We start from the raw sequence: 25,550 nt of genomic DNA, 5'->3' as shown, positions 1-25,550 counted from the left end.
TTCCTGTGAACATCAGCAAGAAAACGCCCCCCAGGGATGCTGGGAAAAAAAGGAGGAGGATATGAAAATAATAATAATAATAAAAATGCTTAATTACCTCACATCCTCCAGCCCTTACAACTGATGGAGCTGAAAATGCGTGTGACTTCTTAGAGATACATGGTCAACAGTAGGAGGTGTGAGGAAAGTGAGCACGGGAAAAACACAAATGCTCACAAACAAACTTATTTAAAGTCTCTTTGAAGTGAAATACAAGTGAAAATAATACAATTTACATTCTGTTTCATGCATACCAGAAATGTGAACTACATGGGAACCCGACTGCTTCAGCCCCCCCTCTGATATTAAATATTGCTGACTAGAGGGTAAGTTGGCCAATTAATGAATAATAAATGGTGCTGGAATGCAACATTTTCATATCCTTTATAGGTCAGAGTGTGCCGTGCCAGGGCTTCTGGTACCGCTGGGCATCATGGTTGGATATTGAAGTATTATGATCTCGACACAACTGTACCTCACAGCCATGTCAGTTTCTGTTCCACCCACACTACACGCAACATTAACAAGAAGCTGAGAGGGCATATTAAAAGTTTGTTCTTTCCTGTTTCTGCAACTTCATCTTGCCATCTCTCGCCTAGTGGTTTTTGCTTTTATCGCTGCTCGTTAATCTTCACTCGATCATTCTTCCGTTCTTTGTATGCGGTGTATAGGCAGCACTTTTTGAAGTCGGAAACAACATCCTGTTAGTTTTAGCCTGCATCTTCTTGTGCGAGGCAGCCTTGCGGGTGTCTGTGACGGAATTACAACGCGCACCCTACTGCCGCAAACAAAAACAACAACAACAACAAAAACAATGGGGCAATTACAGACTGATGCTTCACAACCTCCACTCCATTCTCCGTTATCTTCATTATTCAGTTCCTCTTGAATCAGCTATTAAAGGTAATTAAGCGATTCATCAAGTCAGTTTCAATTACTGGGAGCTTGACAGCTGCAGATTACAATCAGTGGGGGCGAAGGGAGTAGATGGAGTGAGAGAGGGAGGCATCAAAATGTGAGAAAAGACAAGAGAAAGAAAACAGACAAGAAGTACCAACAGAGCAGGTAGCACTGCGGTAGAGATAGCACCCCTGGGTGTCAGGAGTTACTGCATCCACATGATGGTCCAGCTCATCTGGGCTGTCTCCGTGGAGCAACAAGCTTCACCGCCAACTCATTTAGGATCTCTCTAGCTGAAAGTCTTTCACACTGAATCAACTACACTAAGACTACTCTGTCATGGACTGGGAAATGGCAATGTTGCAGCTAATAATGAACGCGAGTGCTCCAACCAATCATACGAGAGATATCTGTTGCCTGATACACAGTGTAGTGACCACTGGACATCGATATTTTCATCTACCAGAGTGTCATAAAATCTTCTCGCTAATTTATGACAACCAGATGCCAACTCACCTCTAAAAATCAGGTGCGCGCTGGGAGATGAGAGCAACACAGGGTCTGTGACCATTAAGCTGGTCAAAGGACGACTTTAATTTATATTTGGCTGATTAACCCCACTGCCTGCACACTTTTACAGAGTAGGTCAAAGAATAAATCATCTAGGAGGAGCTGTTATGCCTCTTAGTCGTCCATTATAGTCAGTTTTACTACCATCTTGATGGCTATCATAAGTTATCTAATGTGGGCTGTAACTGCTGAACTAAATACGGGAGAATTGACCATACTATATATCTCATGGGGTCTTGAATATCCAGGGCCACCTGAATTCCCAAGGTTCCTTTATCAGTAGACTCCCTGAGGTTACTGTGGTGATAATAGGGATCTGTTAATCACATTTTAAGTGTCAATCAAGAGACCTATATTTAATTTCTCATATCACCAGCTCTCCCTTTTTATTCATCTTTGCACTCATTTTCATCTCAAGACATGATTAAGTCCAAGTAGGTGTGAAGGTGGGAGCTGGGCGGATTAATGTGGAGACATTACCCGTGTGAATATTTTTTCTTGTTGTTTTTAAGGAGTTTATTTAAACACCGACTCTGTGTGTTATATTCTAACGTTCCATTGCCATCTCTTCATGTCCTTACAAATGGCTGTTGGCTCTAATATGTCCCCTCTTCTTCCCTGGGTCCCATCCAGAAGCTCTGCACTCCACCACTGTAACTTTACATATTCTACTGGGTGCTGTTCACGGAAGAACATTACACAACCCCCCTGACTACCGTATCCAAAAACATCTATACATAAAATGGTGATAATATAGCAACATACAGTTGGCTTATGGCTAAACGTAATAAAACACTCAGGTCTCACTAAAACATAAATACGAATGAAAACGTCTCATTTAAATGAAGACAAACAAAAGAATGCAGCCAGCAACGGAGTGGAGACACAAATGCAAGTGCAGCAAATGGAAACTCTTATACTGTATCCCAAAAACAATAAAAAGATAAGCAGGACTATATGTTTTTAAACAACCCAAAAATATATTAGACATTTTTACCAGAGCACTGACATTTAATAGTGATAATCAGTCTTATCTAAATTCAATGTCATGAAAATAATAAAAAAAAAAAAATGTAAACATTTGAAAGAGTGAGTTCACAATTTCTTATGAGTGTGCATAATTTCTTATTATCCAACTGCCAAGCATTTCCTTATCTCCCGAGATGTGCCAAGAAATAGATTTATCATACGCACTGCCGGACAATAACTTTCACATTGTCCTCAATTACAACGGTCTATGAGAAATCCCGAAGGTAGGCATACATCTAAATACACTATTTGCTATAAAATAAGTGGATTTCAGTCTGAGATGGAAGATGACACCTATACCCTTGTTAATGAGTGTTTGCAGGATTTTGGTGATGCTACTAATCAGTGCAGAGACCACAATTACAGAAAATGAATCAAATCTGTTGCCATGAGATTCACTGCAGGGATCAATGTTGACATTTGAACATAGACAGTATTGACTGAAAGTGTTCAACTGACACACTAAAGCTATGTTCACACCAAAAAAAGGAGGCCTCCAGCGCAACAAGGAGGCTGAACTTGTGTTATGTTTGCAGCCACGCAAAGCAACATGTTCAGGTGCTGCATCCATGTTCACATTCTGAATAACTTGGCTGACTGGGAAAATTTTGAGACAGATGAAAAAAACATTTTTTCCTACCGTAAAGGTAAGGAAAACATGTTCTGGATCAAGATTTTCTTTTCATCACAAATCATGAGCAGTCATCTTTTGTCATATATTATCTTTCAGCATACTGTATGTTAAAATGACCACATCATCGACATGGAAAACACTGAAGACGATGATGTTCATGTTATTGTCACGTAACACACAGTGAATTCATAATCTTTTGTTTAACATACATACCCAGATTGGAGGAGGCCCTTCCTTCTGCGGCCCTGTCCTTCAAACCCTCAGCAATCGACAGCTGCTGTTCGTGGTACTGCTTGGCCCTCTCCAAGTCCTGCATGCAGCGGGCAGCGTGACCCAATCCTGCGTAGGCTCGCATCTCAATGGACTTCTCCTCTAACTCTTGGGCAAGCTCCAGAACATGAGTGTGGTAGGACATGGCCTTGTCAAAGTTACGGTGGTAATGGTATGCACTGCCCAGGTTACTGTAGGCCCGAGCCTCCTCTCGTTTATTTTCCAGGGCCTTGGCAATTCCTAGGTGCTGTTCGTGGCACTGGACAGCGTTGTCAAAGTCTCCCATAGCGATATAGACGGCCCCCATGTTTCCCAGCTCTCGAGCTTCAGACAGCTGATCCTTGGACTGCTTGGCCAGCAGGACGCACTGTTTGTGACTGGCCAGGGCGTTTGGATAGTCCCCTATGGCTGTATATACATGGCCCAAGCTGCTCAGTGCCATTGAAGCAGCCTATGAATAAAGAGACAGAAAGTGGGACAGCGAGTAAGAAAACAGCAAGGTAATAAACAGAAAGATCCATGAATTATATCCACAATCCATTAATTGTAATATGTAATTGTAATTATGTTGCCTTTGCATCACAGATTCCCCACTCACATTTAAATGCCCCTTTAGCCACAAGTACTGTACAGCAAATGGGAAAGGGCGCCGGGGTGGGTGGGTGGGGGGGCATTTCCCAAATCTTTTAGGAGGCTTACAGCTCAGGGACCAAACAACAACAACAACGAAAAAAACATGATTTGATTCAGGCTTTTCTAAGTAAGGAGGGGGGTGAAATCTGAAGCAGATCAACGCAGCGGCAGGCTTTCTTTAAAGTCACAGTTTGCCCACTGCCATCACGCTTCATAGCGTGCTACCACCAACAGAACAAAGACACCGCTAATCAGGATGGAGGAGAGGGGTTTTAGCTTCACACCAGAGCTGCGGGGGGCCCAACAGGCTGATTGACTGAGTGCAGGAAGAGACCCCTCCAGCGACAAGCGTAGAGAGCAATATTCAGTGTGTTCTCACCTACTCTACCATCCATATTCTCCAACGGTGTGCACCTGTGAAAATAAAACTGCAGAGAGCAACATCTCCAACTGCAAAAGGAGAGGCAGAGCAGAGAAATGGAGGGCTTTTGCAAAATTCAGTCATGACCTCCTATGTGACACATTCACTGTAGGCTTATTAACTGTTTATACAGAGGATAAACAGCTGGGAATAAGGGTCAGCTGTCTTTGTGTGAACAGATGTTCAATTAATCATGCAGGGCCAGCTAATAAAGCATCTCCCTTCCTGAGGTCCCGCTCTGCACCCTCCATCCAGGGGTGGGGTGGGAGGTTTGGACGCATGCCCTGAGGAGAGGACAAGCAGGCAGACAGTTAAGGCTGCATTGCTGCATATATTGTCTCGCTTGGGGCCTCAGCAGCAGAGATGACCTTGGTCACCTTAGCGGGCCAGGTAAGTTTCGCTGTAAGAGGTTCGCGGAAATAGCCTTCATAGCCATATGTTACAAAAGCGGCCCCCTGCTCCCTGAATTCAGTTTCTCAAGCTGTGCCATTTGGAAATTTACATAGATATTATTCCACAAATACATCAAGATGTAATTTGGAGAAATGTGGCTACACAGAGGAGATATTTTTACTTCGCTCTCACGCCACATAATGAAAGTATTGAGCCCTCAGAATAAATGAAAAGCAAAGCACATTGAGGGAAAAAAAAATCTATGTAACAGAGCGCTCCCACTGACGTTTTTAAAGACAAACACTTTTCTTTGAATCGTACATTCTTTTTTCTAAAATGCACACATACACCGCACCTATGAATCTATCCTTCATTTCACATAGCTGCTGATGCCTGGAACCAATTACCTGCTGACATAAGGACTTCCAGCAATTTGCTCAAGTTTAAAGACTCGACAAGGCATTATACAGGCCCAGGGAGGCAATTACCCTCCGTGACAACTGTTGCTGTTTCATGTTCCCAGATAGCCTATCTAGGCCTGCTCAATTACATGTGCCTTTTGAAGCTTTGCTCCATCTCCCCGACTCAAACTTCCACTTTTCTGAGCGGAAAACAGAGAGGATTCCTCATCCCTGTCTGTCCTGAACAGTGTGCAGTCGGAGACATGGGGAGAGAAAGCACAATCTCTCTCCAGCTGAGATGAGCTGCTCTTGTGATCAGTGTCCCTCTAAAGTGAGACTGCAACGCTGCATTTTCTCTTCAGATGGAAGCCAAGATAGGTAGATAATGAGGAGCCAGCCCTGCCAGTTATAGAGGAAGCACTGCGTTTGGCTCAGGGACAGACAGTGGGACCATATCTCTCTCACCACTGTTCATTTTGACTCCCCAGCAGTATCAAGAAATAACATTCTGTCTGAGAGAGAAATAATTGCCCGAAATACATAATTTCTGCCAAATTGCCTTCATTTTAATTTGATTCTGCACTTATCTTCCTTCCCTCCCTGTTTTTACTCTCTCTCCCCACTTCTCTCACTCTGTCTGCAGAGTCAGATCTGATTGTGTTTACAGAGTCCGGCCTTTCTCCGGATGTGTACTGATTTGATTAATCCCAACACCGTCCTTTATAAACTGTTGATAAACTGCTGGCTTTAATCAGCAAACACATTTTGCACCAAGGGTCTCCTAATGGAAGGCAAACTGGTTCTGCCAAGGAAAGAGGAGAAAGGGATAAGGGTGGCAGCAGGGGAGGGTTGAGATGACATGTTAATCAGAAACACTCGGCTCCAACAACATTATTCTATTTCTTTCTTCTGACAGGGACAGGGGTTTAGGATTTCTTGCTGATTCTCCTCTACCAGCCTCCTCAGCTAAGTATGTTTATAGCCTGCAGCACATTAGAGAAATGGCTACTTTCATGCACATGCTAGAGGTAATGTATTGTACTTAGCATAATTAGCCCCTTATGTCACACAGCAGAGCCTCTCTTGATGGCTGGGCCTGGCGGTATGTGAGTCTTGTGGCTCGGAGCCCCCCTGGTGTGTGTTTTATTTCCTTCACTTGAACAGCAGCGTGTTGCCCACCACTTCGCTGCTGCATTGAGCTATGTGGTTATGATCCTCCTTATTTCACTTTGGACACTATAAGCTCACAAAAGCTCCAACCAACCAAGGCTTTCATCCGTTGCCAAGGTTGTCATGGTGATGTAAACAGTCGGATTACGGCTGACCAGACCTTGTGGAGGAGACAACCACAATTAATAAATACGAACGTGCAGAAGCTCCATCTGAGCAGACAGACACAGGCTAACAAACATATGGGCAGGCTTACATTACGGCTTGCTGATAACCAAGGTTGGTGCAAGTTAGTTTAATAACACGTATCTGTAAGTAAACACATTCTCTGAGCCTCAAAGAAAAACTGAACTGAGATCATTAAAGAAAAAAAAATATCCACAATTTTTTATAAATCTCAAAGTGAGCGTGTGAGACAAAATCAGCTAGGCTATGTGAGGTGTTAAAGAGTCCACAGTCTGACCTCTGTCCAAACTGCATGTCCTGCAGGGCTGCTTCTGCTTCAGCAAAGTGCTGTTAATGGGATTATATGGCAGAGGAGAGGAGTCAGACTTGACAAGACCGAGGAAGAACAAGTTTGATTCTATTTCAGCCGGGGTGGGAACAACCCTGTCATCCATAACATATGTTTGGCCTTTGGCACAGAAAGCATGAATACAGACATACACATCGACTGCACTGATTCGAATAAAGTCACATTTCCATATGCATTGCCTTGATTATTGTAGGCACTTTCAAATCCACAGTGTGGATTCAGTTTGTGTCAGTGTTTACTGAGTGTACACTGCCCCATGATGCCTGGGTTGAGCCTCAGAGAAAGAAACCAGGCACAGTGATATCAATCACTTCAAAAAGATGAGTCATGTGACTGAAAACACAACAGGCCTCCTTACAAACACCAAACACAAACACACACACGTATCGATGTATTCCATTGTACAAAGACACACAAACAGCTGTCTAATTAAAAGGCGGTGGGAGGATGAAGAGGACCATGCACCGCTGTTTCCCCTAACGAGATGGGCTCAGGCAGCAACAGGATCTGGCTGGCAAGGAACAGAACTGCACACAAACAGAACTGGGTGTGGGGCGGGGGAAATAGAGTGTATGTGTGTGTGTTGGGGGGGGCTAAAAAAAAATGGCTATGGGAGGGATTCTGTTTGAAGGATGAGAGAAGAGAACGCTGGAGACATCCCCAGGGTGAGGATGTCTCCAGATCTGAAATCACCTGCAGAGATGCATTTTGACAAAAAACGGAAACATCTCAACTGCAATCAACTCAGAGATGCTACACAACAGGCTAGGGACGCACTGAAAGCAGCCCAAGCGTTTGTCGGTGCACCTTCTTGTGTGTGTGTGTGTGTGTGTGTGTGTGGATGAATACGTTCAAATATTCAGACGGTTTTATGAGTGTACTCTCTTTTCTCGTCTCTGGCTCTGTATTTGCACACAGATATGGATCCTGTGGGAGCAACCATTAGATTGGCCAAATGACTGCCTCCCCGCCATATCAAAACCTTCTGTTTTTTGAGCAGGCAAATGCTGAGCTCTGCCAAGCGAGGGCAGGTACAGCTGTGCCTGATTGCTCCATTTCATACACGCACGCTCACAAGCATACGTCCGCTTGCTTGTGTACACACACACACACACACACACACTGAGGCATGGACCAAGATGAATTCAACTTTGTTTCGTCTGGAGCCAAACTACACGACCATTCGTTTTACCTTTCCAAGTTTTGAAATAATATTCAGGAAACTCATAACTCTGTTGTGTCCAGAATTCCACATCGATGCAAAACAGGCTGTGTCCTCAACTGTACTCTATTTTGGAAAGCAGGAAGAAAACCAAAACAGAATCCATAGGCTGTTGAGCTGTGAACAATTTTTTCTTAATTACTCATCAAAGCTAATCTGATCTATTCACAGTGACGAGATACCACGGGAGCCACTTGTTTTTCTATGGCCCGTGTGACCTCCAGCTTGTAGATAAATGACGCCAATGGCCCAGTAGCTTGATAATTCCTTTAGTTTTCGCAGGGCACGTTCACACAGGATTGATTGTCACTAAAGGTCAAGCTACGGGTAAGAGCACTCGTGACGCTGTCCGTCAGACTGTCTGCTGCTCAGAGGGTCCTAAATTCACACATGCACGCATGCAGTACGATCAGAAGCCAGCACGCAGACACACAGAATACCTATGCAGCATCGCATGAAGTGGACTAATGGTACTGAAAAGAGACAGAGCAAGTTATTCTTTTTCTAGTGGAAAAAAAAAGAAAAAAAGAAAAATATTTTTTGTCTGAACTGTGGGTTGTGTGTGCAGTGCCAGGCAACTGATGGATCATTTGTGGTCACTCCAGAGACCCAGCACATATCCACTCACACGTCCTTACAAAGAAACACAAAGTTACACACAAATACACCATGTGTGGCTTGGAGTTTTGTGGAGTCCATCTGTGTGTGTGTGTGTGTGTGTGTATAGGGCTACATTTCTACATGTATTGCTGCATTTTCACATGGGCATCTCTGCTGTAGCGGTGTCTGTCTGTGTGTTTAAGGCTACATTTTACGAATTGGCGGCAAACACGCTGCAGAGAGGAGGACTCACAACAGGCACAGAGCAAAATTGGATGTGACAGTCCCCATGGCTGTCGGTGGAAAATTTGACTGCTATTTCAAGTGGTGTGGGGTTTTGATATTTCAAGCTCCCCTCTCTCTGTCAATGCAAGACAAACCCAGGTTTAGAGAAGTGGCCTAATATTAAGTGAGGAAAAGAGAGGGGGAGCACCACAGTAACTGAGCTGCAGCTTGACTCCACCTTTCCAGCCCCTATAGCCTTTATCTCAGTCTCAGCTCCTGTCCCCCCTGACAGGATGTTAGCATTGTTCAAATGGAAAAACAGCCCTCCTGCCTTCTGATATAAACACATGAATCTAAAGTCTGGTTGAAGAGGAAATTGAGGATGTGGCACACGGGGGAAAGCAGGGCACTGTGAATGAATCTTAATGTACTCTAAATCAGAGCAAAGCCTTGAAGGGCTGCATGGGGCTGCAATTTATTTCTGTGCTAAAGTCAAATCTCTGTGGGCATAGCTGTGTGATGCCTGCTGGTGTAGGGAATCAATTCTTGAGAGACCTTGTGGTGACAGAAGGGGAAATCACAGTAGTGTTAGAAAGTCATTCCAGGGGAGGGTTGGGGTAAACATCATGGTTTGCCACTTTGCAAAACCTCAGGCTGGGGTCAAAGCAGAGAGGGACAGAGTCAGTAATACCAGTTCCAGGCAGTTTAAGTGACACCACTGAATGAACAGCAAGAAGTATAGAAATCAACAGTATATGCCAGATAAAATTTGTTGCCCTTATCAGGCACACGACTCCAACACTTGTACTTAGTCTGACAGCTAATCAAAGGTGTGTTTTGGCCGTAAAATGCAATAAACCAAAGAGAGTGTCATCTCCTATTCCCTTTCAAAGGCAGACGTGCTTGTACCTTGGAACATATTGTAGAAATTACAATGGTGCATTGTCTCACACAAAAATGAGATTCTTTTTGTGGCGAGTTGATTACAGTTAACAGATCAGAACGTTAGACACATTTCATGTTTTATCGTGAGTGTGTAAATACATTTTCCACCTCATTGTGAAACTGTAAGAAATCTTGTGATGATGAATGGAGAAACACTGGTGGAATTTCAAGTAGTAGGAAAGGTAAGAAAATATGCTTCTCCGCAGGCTGCGTTGTGGTGTTCCATGTAATTTAACCAAACATCTGAATTTTTAGCATTTTTAGCACCCACTCCATGTAAGTAATAGGTATATAAGCATATATTACATGTACACTGATTGTGCAGCCACACCAGAGACTTCAGACCAGATTTTTATCAATCAGTGGCATTCAAGATATCAGTGTAGCTATAATGTACCTATCCAACCCACCCATGATTGTTCAGATGGGTCAAAGTGAATTGGCTTGGGTTCTTGTTAGAATTATGACTAAATGGGCCTGAAACCTGAAACAAGCAAATATTCTTAACTTTGTGCAGCTCTGTGGTATAACACAGGTCCGTAAGACTCTAATGTTAGATTAAAAGATGAAACATCTGATGATATGTCACTTTGAAAGGCTATCCATTAAAAGATAATTAGCTGTTGTTACGGCATCCTGCTGCATCTGAGGACACAGTGCCAAATATAGAATAGCTTGCAGGCCCACACTTGCATCTGAGAGCATTCAGCAGGAAGTCAGGGGGTCAATCCAAGGACGCAGAAGGCGAGGGTTATTCAAGGGCGTTTCGGAGGCCCGGGGATGGGCGGTACAACCCCTGTCAGGCAACGCAGCTGGACAAATATAGTCTGACATATAAGGCTACATAGTCCAACCTTTTTCCAATGGCACATGAGAAATTCCATTTGTTAGGTGGCAGGAGAGGGGAGGGGAGGCGAGGAGAGGAGAGGAGAGTAGTAAGAGGAGAGGAAAGGAGAGGAGAGATAAGAGAACACAGGTTAAGGTATAAGGACCCAGATCAATATGAGCTAGCCAGAGCTGTTGCCTGGAGCAGCCTGGCACAATGAAAGAAATGAAGAGTGACAACCAAATGTCCAGACTCTCAGCTCCTCTCTGTTCTCTTTGAGAGGGGAGACAGAGCTTTTGTGATGCTCTCTTCTGATTTATCTGTGGCCACAAGTAATTCATTCCTAATGGGTTTAGACTGCATCAGATTTCTGTGAAATAGAAAGATGCAAAGCTGTTTTAAATTGCTTTGGTTTGAAATGTTTTCCTTTTGTCATATGAAAAGCCAAGATTCACAAAATTACTGTGAATCTCAAGTAGATCAATGTTGAAAGAAGTAAAGTGAGAGTTCTAAGGCATGACAAGTTTTCTAACTTTGTCACCTGCTAAGCTCTTTCTCTTCACGTCAAAGGAATATATAAATTGTCAAGACCTCAGGGCCTGTGCAGTTCAGAACTTGCAAAAGCTACTGTGCATCCTTTGAATGATCTATTTCTACCATCTCATCTCATTATCAGCTCAACACTGGTGAAGAAGAGATGACGTAGAGGTGAATTGAGGTTGTTTTCCAAGTTCCTAGTTAAGAATAAACTAATGATTGCAACAGGACCACTGTGTTGCAGTCGCTCCGTGCTTTAGCTTCACCTGAATCAATCACGTGGATGAGAAACGGTTGCTCACTAGTGACTGGATAACAAATTCCTTTGACCATCTGTGCGTTGCAGCTCTGAGGGATATAAAAAAAAAATTAAATAAATAAAAAATAAATCAGTGCTACATCCAATTTCCATCAAGATACCTACAGCTCCACAAATCAAAGAATTTCATATTATGGATCAAGTGAGCACGTGTGAGGCTTTTTAGCCTCTTTTATCTCACTGTTGTCACTGATCCTATTTCCAGCAGCGGTATGCAGCCATTGCCAACAAAGAAAGCTCTTCCCCTGGGCCATATGATCCACAAACAAACACTGATCACCCCCCAACACACGCACATCACCACCTGCTACTAAAGACTCCTAAAACTCTGCCTCTGCAACGGAAGTGCAATAAACAACCATAATCATGCACCTTATAGTTTTCATCTGTTATTTATTGCATTCTGTAGGCGATGGTTTTTCATCGCCTGTGTCTAGTTTGCTTGTGTTTTGGGAATTTCTTTTATTACTTGTGAGTTATTGCAACTCTTCACTTGTGTTTCCATGTTCATTGTTGTTTTGTTTGTATCCATATGTTTACCTGTGTCAGGTAGAGTACCCATAATTTTACTCTCCCCACGGTGTGTCTATTCTATTCTCTGATAAACCAGGCTCTCTCGCACCTGTCCAGGATTTTCCTTAAGAATGCGTTTGTCAAGTAGGCAGAAATACAATGCCAAATGAATGCTTTCATTGCTCAGTTGTATCAGACTGATGTCAAAACTCAACAGTTTACTAGCAAAAAAAAAAAACAATCTAAATTTACAAACGTGTTCCAAATTCTGTTTTTCAAGGTGGTCTTGTGGACAACTCTAGGTAGACTTTTCATTCAATTTCCATCCATTCAATCCAAAATGAAAGTCAACATTTATTAAATAAAACCAGAACTAACTCCTATCTTTTAGCTGTAAGTTAAACAGCCAGCTCGATCATGCCTTATACTGACTCATACTCTCAAGGTGGGCAAATAAATCCACAATGACATGCGGTTAGAAAAGCGAAAGTGCCTCGTTCTACCCCCAGCACAGCACAAACTATTTAAATCCCTTCCTCCCTCTGTGCTTTTATTCCCCAAATGTAATTACAAGCCTGATGAGGGTGGCTACTGTGGCCTTGGCGGCCTGCAGAACACAGCGTCAACACCAACACTTGGTGGGATGAAAAGAAGTTGTCCCTTCAAAGCACCTCTGCACCTCATTGCTCCACAGACTGTGGCAGCTCCCGGCCACACCAGACTAACCCCATGCTTTCAGCACCACTGCCTCTTTTGCTTTATCCCCAGGCGGACAGAACTGGTGTGCCTGATAAAGACTAAAAGGAGGATCTTACTGCTGGACTGTCCTGTCACAACCACAAACACATTATGCACATATGCACACATGCAGACACACATGTGCACACACTACCTCCCACAGTGACAGAGATTTAAGACCATGAGGATGGTAAGCTCCCTTAGTGCAGCATGATGGAAACCAAATCCCAGGAACATTCCTTTCCATGTCCCATCCAAGACACATGTGCCTCCTGGGGCGTTTTTGTCCCTCGATCTTGAAAGTGTGTGTGTCTGTGTATAAAGGCAGAGGGATCAAAACCAAAATTGCCTAATTAGTTTCTTTAAGACTGAAATTTCCCAGGGCAGTACAGCAGAGCTGCATTGATACCTTTCATTTGCAGGTAATAGGAAGCACCGACAACCATGCAGGCACAAAGTTGAGGATAATGGAAAGGGGTGTGCCGAGATTGTTGCATTGAGTGAGACAGGAACTGACTGTCAGGAAATTATTGCTGCTTTTAAGGCATGTTTTCCCTGAGATGCTGGGCCACCTGCCAGTGGTGCCTCCATCTGTGATCACACGCCATGGGACTCTGATTGACAGTGGGGGTAAATAGTTGCTAGCAGGGGCCCTGATTGTATCTTTCACCTCTGGCAGAATAGAAGCTAGAGTGGACGGGTGATTGGCTTTTGTTACAGCCCTTCAGCCACAAATTAAGTGGGCATTTCAGCCAAGCCAACCGATCTGCACATTTGCTTAGAGCTGCTTCCTGCTCTTACAAACACATCCCTTTGCCCACAAAAAACACACATCCGTCTCCCTTATATAAAAAAAAAAAAACCTGAGAAAAAAGGGGTAATACATCATAATGGACAATGATACAAGGGGAAAGAGCTGCTCAGGGGAGAAGAGAGAGAGCAAGCAGAGAAGAGAATATGTTTACCAAACACTCTGCAGGGACTGTGTTGGAATTTGAAGGCCTGATTTTTCTGGAATGCCTGTTGTGTTGAGGTCACGCAATGTAAGAAGTGGGATTTACCAGCGTAGGAGGAACACTTGGCTCTGCTAAACTTCCCCCACTGAGGACAAACTGAAGCTAAAAGAAGGTGCTCCAGGTGGTGGTGGAAGGGGGGGCTTCGACTTTGAAATCCAAAGCATACACATAAGCACGATTCGGATTCTCCCTCCACTAGCCAGAAGAATAGGCAAAACACCGGAGTGGATGATGAAGCAGTCACAGGCCTCTTTCATGCTGCTTTTAAGTGATAGGACGGAGGCTTCACAGTCATAACATGTGCTTAACTGCTGCTAAACAAAGGCGAGCCTGCTAGTTTAAAGGACAGAAGAAAAAGAGCACAAGAAAAGGGGCGGAAATAAGGGGGAGTGGTAAGGGGGTTTAGTAGCTGGGCCAACACCAACAACTATTACATGACTCATCCCACATCTGCAGCAAAGAACAGCTCAGGCCTAAACTGAGGTGGACTGTAACCAGAGCCAAGCAAGAGTCTGCTGACCAGCAGAGCCAATGGACACACTGAGACTAAATAAGATGGGACATTACATAAAACGTCCTACACACTGCTCTACTCTCAAACCTGTCCAAAGAGACCCTGACAGTGATCTCTTAAATTTACCTTCTGTTCTAAAGCATATTGTAAATTCTGAGCACTACACAAAGGCAAGCTGGTTTAATGACACACTGACCTAGACATGAAATCCTGTTTGTGCAGTCTTCTCTCTTCATTGTCTGTCAGAAAGTGCATGAGTGTGTATATATGGTTTGCAATAAAAAGGCCTAGTGCACACTGGAGACAAGCTTGTACAAAACTCATATCCCTGGGAACGTGAGATTTCAATGTAACCCGAATAACAACCATAAAGCAATTTTTCTCTTGTGCATCTCTTCAGAGCTGCAGGCGTACATGTGCAAACACATAAACTGCACACACATACAAAGACAACACTGAAAAAGTCCCTTTTGTCTGCTCAACACTGATGAAAAGCTACCCACTGCGAACTTCAATCACATTCGAAAATGAGTTGGAGACGTGCTGTAACCCCGACAGTGTCATTAAGCCTGTCAGTCAGTCCCCTGGAGTGAGGGGAGGAGGAAACTGCCATTGGTCCTCTTCAGTGTGCCTCACAACCCTGAACTAGACCCAAAGGTAGAAAGAGCTCCTCCTGCGCCAGATCTATGTTTGACACTGGTATAATGAAGCTATATGATTATGGATTCTGCTTTGTATGTCCATAAACCCCCAAATGTCAAACACCCAGACAAAGGATATCATGCATATTCTAATGGTGTTCACGGCAGATGATAACAAACATTATCGTGTGAGAAATGATAGATGAAATTCCCTCATATATGTTCCCACACATAAAAAGCCATGCATTGAACACACAGTCTCTCTCTCTCTCACTCTCTCACACACACACACACACACACACACACACACACACACACATATAATACATAGAGCAAGATAAGCCTGTGAATGCTGTCAGAGGATGGTGTGTGATTGGCCTCTGTGGAGCTACTGCTTCTCTCATCATTAACTCTTCAGAGGATCACACTACTCTAATCACGCTAAGCCTCTCTGAATGGCGATGAAGTCAAAAACGTGCCCATGCACATATTCACAAATGCCCAACTCATTACACACACAGGCACACACAAACACACACCAGTACTTTCTTAATCACCACAAGCGCATAACGTAATACACACGAGCAGCTGGGCGCAATCTGCAGAAGCAAATCTGATACAAAATACTGTGTGAACCAATTATGGCCATTTTGCAGGAACATTGCAGAAATAAGAATCATTTTTATAGTTAAGGGGGCAATTTCCACTAAGTAAGAGAGAGACATGCCTCCCCACCCCCCCCCACCTCATTTTTCAATATTCCAGCTCTCCTGCTTCACTTTCAGATGTTCAGTTTAATTTTCTAAATAAAATCTCCCAAACTTCATCTCATCTGACTTACACCTGTCCACAGAGTCCACTTGATCACAGTGTGTGCATTTTCATCAGTCACCATTGGTTACTAAAATACACTCACACCAACAAGTTTTATAATAAGCAGAGAGTTTTCTGTCCTAGAGTTTCTAAGAGTAATCAAAGGTGAGACAGTGAAGCGCACTTCCCTTTGCAGCAAAGATGAAACACATGATCCATCACAATGTATTAGGCCTCAACCAAGAAAACTAAACATTACGTTAAGTACGATTAGAGCAGTAGAGTGTATGTATGTGTGCATGTGTGTGTGTGTGTGTGTGTGTGTGTGTGCATCTGTCCTAGCAACTTGAGAGGTCCAGTGACAACACATTGCTGGTCCGTTTAAATCTGCTGACACCCAAAGAAACAGCTAACTTTTTTAAAACTGAGTCTGGGCACAATATAACACCAGAGCCGTCTTTACCTCTCAGCCCAGAGCTGAATATTTTACAGCTAGGATTCTACTTTGTCCTTTTCTCTATCTAAGAAAACACATTTTTTAGGTTGATATGTAGCCCTGCTAAGGCCCGTCTCAGCTGTTATTTAGAGACCATACTGTGTGTGCTGCAAGGTCAAGTATAAACAGAACCCGTAGGCCTCCGTCCCCTCCGAAGATGGAGTACATTCATTTCACTCACTTGGGGCCTCGTATTTTCTCTCCATTTTATTGCTTTCTCTGAGCGCTTTCCACAAAGACGCATTCCACCTCCTCATACAGACACAGGGCTCCTGTCCAAGAAAGAGTGGGGAAGGTCTGGATACTGTGCCACACGGACAAGAATGCTGACAGTGCTGTAACCTGGGACCAAAGCTAAAGATGAGAACGGAGAGAAACAGAGAGAGGACGTAAAAGAGAGCAAGTCCAGTGTATAGGAATTGTTGGGAGGCTCGATCTCAGCCAAACTGAGTGGCTGTAATCCCTGTGTTTGGCATGATGACAGGGAGTCTTGCAGAAGACCGTTTCCTCATTCTGCAAAAATGCTGTCTCCTACATCCCAGTGTGTGCCACGGCTATATATACTGCAAACATCAAACGCTTGCAGCTGCGCTGACCTCTCGCTCCCTGGGAGACACCTTGTTTCCTCGTAATACAGAAACCATTCACACACACACACACACACAAACTGGTCGGCAGCTCCACCACAACTTCTGAATATCACCTTATCTCTGAGGACAAGTTCATCTCCATTTTACAGATGGGCGAGTGGTGAGGCGTAATCTGGATCCTATCTTGGACTTCACTCTTTAAAGATCTGAGAAAGGCAAAGCACAGAAGTAGGAGGTGCAAATCTCTACAAAGCATCGTTCTTTAGGGACACGAGAAAGTGAGGGAAGAACAAAATAGACTGCGCCACAGGTTTTTAATGTCAAAACTGTTTTACTTTTGAGGCATTAGAAGCAGATGAAAGGGAATCCTTCCATTTCTTTTATGTTTAAGATGAAGCTAACATAAAGGTCACTACCTCGGGTAAGAAGGGAAGACGTTAAATGGTGCTTGAGTGTTGTGTTTTCTCTGTTTGGATGTCAGTGGTTTTACCAGAGTACTATCATGTAGGGTAGTACTCATCAGGCTGATTGTATTTGGCTTTATGCATCAATCAACAATCAGTTTCAAAGTCACTCTCACTAATCACGGCCAGTAATTCCTCCAATGAGTGAAAAAAGCATTTTGCCAGGCCCCTGCCCAGAGGACACAGCAGGTCTACAATACCGGCTGCTCCTAACCTCTGCCCTCATTTCCTAATCACCAATTAGCATGCGGCCTTTTCTCTGTATTGACAGAAGGCAAAGGGTGTCCACTCAGAATGCATATTAAACAAGCTGAAAACAAAATCCCAAGTTAAATGTCTGCTCCATAGGACATCTTCTCAATGCTAATGTCTCTTTATGTGACTCACTGTGTTGTTGAAGGCAGTTGTGGAGGGAGTTGCCTTGGATTTGTAGCTCTCCCTTGTCACAACAATGCCTTCTGAGTTGTTGACATGAATCGAGGGCGTAAGGACTTGATGCGGTGTTGGAGTGTTGGACAGATGAAATCCCCTTGGTCCACTAATATAGGTTTCTGTGTTGGGGTGCACTTTACAAGACACTGTAGCTAAGGAGTGCTTTCACACTGCTGAGCTAGAAATAGGTCTTTCTGTAGCTAAATCAGCCCAGTCCGCCCCTCCTCAACCTTTGTCACTAGAGACAGTGTTACACAGTGCACACATAATTCTACACATATACGGTCAATAAACACATACACACATTCCTTTTCCGCTACTCTCTCCTTCCTTTTCTCTAACCTTTCTCTCTCCTTTCCTTCATAACTACCTTCAATGGCCCTCCCTTTTTCCAAGTACCTCTCTTTCCCTGGTTCCTTCTCCGTCTCCTTCATTAAAATGGACTTCCTAAAGCCTCCATTCGTCTTGCTGACAGCTCCACTATCGATTGGGCTGGAGAAAGGGATGCAGTTCCAGAGCTTTAAATGGCTCTCTGGCCAGCCTGGATGAAAGCTGAGCTGGACCGAGGCCAGAGGGGAGGAGGAGGAGGGTGTGCCAGGTTTAGCCGGGAGGTCTGCCCTAAGTCTGGACTCTGATGCATTTTTGGTCACCAGTGAATAACACTTAGATTGCCCCGAAGGCAAGGATCAGAATTTTAATGAAAATGACTCACCAACTCTGTAATAAGAATTGCGTTGATGAGAGCAGATAATGAATTAATCACACAGGTTGAAAGCCAACACATTAGCCAGTCTCTCTGGACCAATAGCGAGCTTTCCAGAAAGTGAGAACTATAATGGGACCGCTCAAAATAGTGGCAAGAAACGGAGATGGGAGTGTTTCAGTTATGCAGACATGCAATTAATTCCAATCAAAGCCATGTTAACTAACGTTCTGCCGGCTGACACCTTCAATTGGGCTCCATCCCTTATCGTCAGCCACATCCAGAGAGGATGAGTTGGCACATTCTGTCTTCATCCCTCTCACCGTGTGACATCAAATCCCTGTGCCAAGATAAATGATCGGACGTTTGATTTTCCTAATGATTGCAATCTCTATGGCGTACTCAGTGTCCTGCTGTGCAGTGGAAACCCCATAGGAGCCTGCTGGGTCCCCTCCTCCCTCTGATGAGCACTATCTATAAGTCTGTTGGTTGTCATCTATAATCATATAGTGCACCACAACAGCATATCAGAAAGCGAAGGAGTCTCCTGTGACCGTGTCACTGTTTATTTGTTATCTAATCTATCCCACTGTATTGCCATTGATTGGACCAGCATGGGAGAAAAAGATAGACAAGGTGTAATATTCAAGACAAATTACTCAAATTCCCAACTGTGAGCAGTTCAATCTACACAAGGCACTGCTGTGGTTAGATTAAGGATTTGTTAGAGCGGCATAAGTAGAAAGACATGCAACGCTTGTGTGCTGATGCCACAAGTAGGAGCCCGTAGCATTGAACTTTGTAAAGCCAATTTAAAAATCTGATTTAAAAGCCTGTGATGACAAAAATTCTTTTAAAAGTGGATCATGTCTGCTCTGACTAAAACCACTCTCCCACAAAATACGGTGACATGGATTCTGTAAAACAGAAAGGACAAGACAAACAAGATAGAGAGGAATAGAAACAGATGCACTGAGTGGGAAATGTGTGCTGAGGGGGTGAGGTGGAAGAGAAGAAAAGAAGCTAAGGTGATGGGGAAGGGCAGAGGAGAGGAGAAATGGAGCATGGGGAACTAAGGAGGGGGGATAGCCAGAGAGAGAGAGAGGAGGCAGCAGAGAAGCAGAGCAGTAGTCGATATAACGGCAGTCATTCATCTCTCTGACAGCCTTCCAAATGCTCCACTGGGGAAGACACAAAGCTGCGTCACCTCCAATGCAGCAAATGCACAACACATGCACAGGTTTGCATACGTGCGCATACACACACACACACACACAGAGGAAATACATGTTTATGATCCTTGATTTTGCCATGCGAGCACACACAGAGCTCCATGTTCAGGGTCAATGATACGTTATGGGGACATGGTAAGTCAGTACATACACCATTACACCACAACCTGTGCAAGCACAAATCATAGCCACAGGCGTCATTCACGTTCACACAAGCTTTCTCTCTCACACACATGGGAGCACATCTGCTGATATGTGAAGAGAATGTGTATGTGCTGCAACAATCAAATCAAGAGCAGTAAATCTTCAGAGCAGTTCAACCAAACCCATAAGGTGGGAAACAATCGCAGACTTTACGTGTGTACAATATTTTTTATTGTCCCACATTTTTCTGAGAAAGGTGCTTTATATTTCTGTGCAAAACACACTGAAATGCTCCAAGACAAACATGCTCATGTACAGGACATGATGCATTCACACGATATTGGAATAGGAGGAAAAGAGATGCGTGCTACAAATAATGTACCTACACACACACACACACACACACACACACACACACACACACACACACACAAATCCTTGTTTCCCAGTTCTGGTCATGGCCCATTGGCTAATGCCTGCCGTCCATCTCCCATGATTCATGGCTAAGCGAGCCGCTGTAGAGCAGTTCTAAACCACTGGGCCGAGGAGAGCCTGTGTGTCATTAAGGCACAGCAGGCTGGACATGCTGTTCGAGCTGCTTCTGCATGGAAAGCTCTGCACCTCAGCCAAACAGCACAGGTGAAGAGGCGGTTGCTTCTGGGTTTAGCAGTACTGCTCAAAGTGGTTTAACCTGGAAAATACTATCAACAGCTGCCTGCACTCACAGGCTAACCTGCCTTATGAAGTGCGCAAGACTTTTATATGGTCGGACTCTGTTCTCCTACTGCCCCCATCCAACATTTCACCAAATTAGCCCCTCTAATCATCCCCAAATCATCCGTATTAATCAGTGGAGGCAAAGAAAGAGGGGTGCCAAACCCTCTGCCATCGTCTATTACCATGAGCTCCATGAAAGGCGGTGGGGGCACACATCCATACCCTAATGACTTCTTAATGATCCCCTCTTCTGTGAGAGTGCTGACAAACACTGACAAACCTTGACCCTGACAAGAGGAACACCCACACTTAGTCCTCTTCCTCACCCCTAATTTAGAGGCTCATCTCTCAGTCTTCAGACTCATTACACCAGTTTGGAACCAGCAGGATCCACGCAGCCCCAAACCTAGCAGCAAAATAAACACCCATGATGAAATAGTCCATGTCATTTTCAGAGCGAAGGGGCAAAGTTTGGGTAAATGCCTTTCGGCAGATGGAGCGAGAGGCAGAAAGAGCATAGATAAACAAAGCTAAAGTTAAAAAAACAGAATGGTGGTGGGAGACAGAGAAGAACTGCAGAGCCTGTGGAAAAAAAAAAAAATCATTGTTTGTATCCTTTTTACTTTTTCCTCATCTTGATTTCCACTTCAACTTGGGGTTGGGGGAGTCACCAGCGGAGACTCTTTTTAACATCACACAAGACATAATTACAGAGTGCACCGCTACCAGCCTGCCTCAGTTTCTCCTAAATACTCACACCCCAAATTAGGGGTTACCTCCCTCTACTTAAACCTACTATTTAGCATGAAAACGTCACAGACAAACAGAGGGGACAGGAGAGGAAAGACCTGGTTTAACAGCTTTGTTTCAAAATGACAGAGAAGGCCTTTGTTAAAGATGGGTTGCTGGCAGTTCTCGGATGAAGCCAGGTGTGGAAACTGGGACAAAGAGTCAAGTTGGGAAAGACGCACACAGTTGGAAAGGCTAGAGTGTATGTTTATGTTCTAGCTGCAGTATATATAACAGCCGAAAATCTGCTAAGGATATTTCCAAAAGGCAACGCGCTAAAGAAAAACACTAACTTCACGCTAGCCTATGACCTCACTGGTTTGGACTGCAGCTTCCAGTCCAAGTTGCGGATGACAGAGTGCTCACTCTTTGAGCATATTCCCAGCTCTCTCTTCTTCACTGTTTTGTTTTCTTTCTTTCTTTCTTTTTTTTTTTTTTTTTTTTTTAAGTTTTTGTCTTTACAGATGAGTTTCTCGGTCAGATTCGTGACGATTTATTGGTGTCAAAAAGTCCGCTACTCAGATACAGGCAAGTGGCCAAGACTAACCCAGACTTTTTTTTTTTTTTTTCTTTTTTTGCTGTTCTGTGCTGTAAAGAGCCTCAGCTGAGATTATTAGAAGATGAAAAGAGATCCCATACATGGCTCCTTTACTGATATAACAGGACCAGGGCTCTGTACTGCCTCTTGAGTTATAGAGAAAACTCATCTCTGCTTTTTGTCTTGCTCTGCTCCTTCATCACACACGCCACTGTTCCCACAGTACCCCACAGTAGAGAGTAGTAGCTTAACTGTCCATATTTGAGTTATGCTATACCTCACCATTAGTATTAGTTTTACTTTAGCAGAAATAGACATTACTGTATATGTTTCCTAGCGGTGAAGACTTTCATTTAAGTTCATGACAGAGGATTCAGAGGATAATTAAATTACATTTTATTACGACCACATTTACATTTTTCCTGTTATTAATATGATTAGATATCACTGTATTCAGCGAGACGCATTTCATTATATTTTTTCATTTGGAAGACCCTTTGAAAGCGATTCATTATGATGGCAATTCAGCATGGCAAGAGAAACCAGCAAACACATGATCCTAAAATGCCAGTAATGGATCCTCATTGCAGCTTTACAGCTAAGGTCAAAGTTGAACATTGAAGTTGGAGTCTGAGATGTGATGGAGGTTTACAACCGTTTGGGTTTAACCAACCCAGATGGCGGCAATTAACATGATGAGTACACACTTATTGGAATCGATAGGTGTGATGGCCTGCACCCACACGCACACACACACACACACACACACACACACACATACAGACACACAAGCACACAGAGAAAAGCTGTATCAAGTTCACAGAGTTTATTAAATGTTTCTGTTATCATCTTCCAAGATTTTCATCCACACAATCAAAACCTGAAGCTGAACAGAATCAAAACCCACACCCCAACATCATATCAAAGCCACATGGTCCACCAAGTCCTTTTATTGAATCTACCATTTCACCAACTACTTGATTTCCCTAAAGTCTCAGGGAAATTCTCAGCAACTGCTGTGAACTCTAATCAAAGTTATTTCAATTCGCATATGGCACCGATTCCTATGTCAGCGAGGACTGCATTGACTGGCCATTTTAAGTCTCTTCTCCCTCATCGCCACACTCCCAGAGTGAAGGAAGCACACTGGAAATCCCAGTCAGAAACAACATCCTGTCCCCAGCCACTAGGAAGTGACCTCAGTTTCAAAAAGGCCAGATAAAAAGTCCACATCAGAAACAAAAATACCAGGCCCGGCTGTAAAGAGCTATCCGCCGGGCTCCAGTGTGTTCTGAAGGAGACCAGGTGGTGTGACACACATATGACTCTGATTAGGGGGCCTTCAGAGGAAGAGGGAGGTAGTAGGGTGGGCCGTGCAGGGCCAATTGGGATTGTTCGTAAGCGATGCAATGATTAGCGGTGCTTAATGTCTTGCACTGGGCACTAGGACACTCTGATAGTCACGCGTGGTCCATTTGGCGTCAGTGTGTAGGTGCAGTGCGGGTATTGTTCTCGAAGAAGCAAACGTGTGATGGGCATGACGAAAACGTGATGTACTGTGGAACAAAGCAGCTTGTTACTGATTTGCTGATACTGCCCTGTGAGGTCCTTAAATGTCATTAGTTGCAGAAAAATGTAGAAAAGTAGCAGGGATATGGCATATACACACACGGGAATACTCGCAAGATAAACCATTCAATGAGACATTTGGTCGGCCAATTACTGCTACAGCCAAGCACACGCAGAGCAGTCGAACTCTCAGAGCAGGCACTAAGGACATTGTCTGTGCCCTCTTAAGTCTCTCACTCCGTCTCTCTCTCTAACCTCATTACATGACAGAGGTTTTGGCACTGATGTGGACTCATATTAATACTTTTGCTCTCCACAAATCCTCAAACTACGGAAGGGAGAGATGTCAAGGGGACCTCTGGCCTCATTCTTCAGCCGTTAGTGTCATCCTGCTGCATTGTGCTGTGTTTGACTGGACTGTTTAAATGTCTCCTGATATCAGGCAACACAAACAAGCAGGTCCTGTCGGCCTGGTGGGGAGGATAAGGAATGAAGGGGAAACGGGGGCCATTCTTCTCCTTGTGTGACGGAAATTGTGTTGGAACAAGCACCTGTCAACCTCCAACAATGCCCACAGAGGTCAGGCGGAGACAGACAGTGAGGTAGGAGGCAAACAGAGAGAGAAAGAGGGCACCAGACAGTAAAAAGCCTCATTTCTCTCCCTATCCTCCATATTCATTTTTCACTCCCACTCTTCCCTTTTCTTTCTCTGCCCCATATCCAAACAATTTAATCTGTGTAAATTACATTCCACAACAGGCAGCTGTTCTAGAGCCCCAGACTTAATGAAACATGGACCAGATAAACATCTGCATTACATCTGCATAAATGGTTTGCATTGATAATAAGGTGAACCAGCTGCGAAGGCTATCCTGTTGGCCTTTGCTTCAACAGCCTCACTCTCTCTCCTCCACCATCACCTTCATGCGTTCTATGCACCAACTTGACACCCACTTTTCTAAATAGACAAAGAGCAGCAGTATCTATGTCCTTCATACCCCTCCTTCAGATACCCTCTAAACAGCCAGAACCAAAGAATGCTGGGAAAAGCACAATCCCACCCCTCCAACATGATAACATACTTAGAAAAAAAGAGCTATGTAACCTCAATTCATTGTCCTCTGCAATGGCTATCCATTTAACACTGCTGTAAACTCCTCCCAAGCCTCCACCCTGTGTGTTCCTCTTACCTCTCTGTCCTTTAGCTTCATGGCCAGAACCAGCTGGTTGCGATGGTTGGTCAGCGCTTCGCGGTAGTTTCCCTTGGAGAAGAATGCCGAACCCAGATTCCCATGAGCGCGGCATTCCCCTGTTTGGTCACCTGGTGGGAACAAAACCAAAAACGGAATATTTACAAAGCAGCTGTTGTTTATTTCACATCATCCCACATTGTTGAACAGTGAAGTGATGAACCACATCTATGCCACCAGCACGCCACTGCTCCCTTAAAAGGGAAAGTGGCCGTATATGTTCTCCATAATAGAGCGGCTTCCCTGACAGCTGGTTGTGTTCTGATCTCAATGCTCCAGAGGGTGAGAGGGTAAAGCCTTATTATTTCTGCCTGACAGAGAGGCCCCACAGACAGGGCCAAAGCAAAGCACAAGTCTCTGTGCTCCACCTGAGAACCACAACTCCTTATCTTCAGCTGCTTTGCCCAGTCATGTGTCAAACTGTGTGGGGGTGAGAAGAGCGGAGCCAGTCAGTGCTACTCTCTTTTTCATTTTCCTCCTACCTTCCCTTTCTGAATTTTTTTCTTTCCATTACTGTCTCTACCTCCAGCCCCCTCTCCTCTTCCTTTATTAGCAAGGGGATATTTCCCACATTAACAAACTACACTGTCATTTACAATGACATTGGTATTCTGCTTTAATTGAGATACACAAAAACAAGGCTAAGATACTGTGCAGCTACAAGCAGCACTGCTTTGAGCTCATTGGTAGTTTTCGTATGCTAACATGCTCAAGTTGATGAT

General features: G+C 44.0%; 1 protein-coding gene across 3 annotated transcripts in view; it reads right to left on the bottom strand.

Moving 5' to 3' along the window:
* LOC115049366 (tetratricopeptide repeat protein 28) overlaps nucleotides 1-25,550 on the bottom strand; it is a 158,536-nt gene that overhangs the window by 31,114 nt on the left and 101,872 nt on the right. For all 3 annotated transcript variants that reach the window (XM_029511505.1, XM_029511506.1, XM_029511507.1), the window contains 2 exons: nucleotides 24,769-24,899; nucleotides 3,386-3,893 (listed from right to left, as the gene is read on the bottom strand). In XM_029511505.1, coding sequence (XP_029367365.1) covers nucleotides 3,386-3,893; nucleotides 24,769-24,899 — 639 coding nt within the window. The remainder of the gene's footprint in view (nucleotides 1-3,385; nucleotides 3,894-24,768; nucleotides 24,900-25,550) is intronic.

This window comes from Echeneis naucrates, chromosome 9 (genome assembly GCF_900963305.1).
Source record: "Echeneis naucrates chromosome 9, fEcheNa1.1, whole genome shotgun sequence".
Classification (NCBI taxonomy): domain Eukaryota; kingdom Metazoa; phylum Chordata; class Actinopteri; order Carangiformes; family Echeneidae; genus Echeneis; species Echeneis naucrates.
This window is presented reverse-complemented; position numbering and strand designations above follow the sequence as displayed.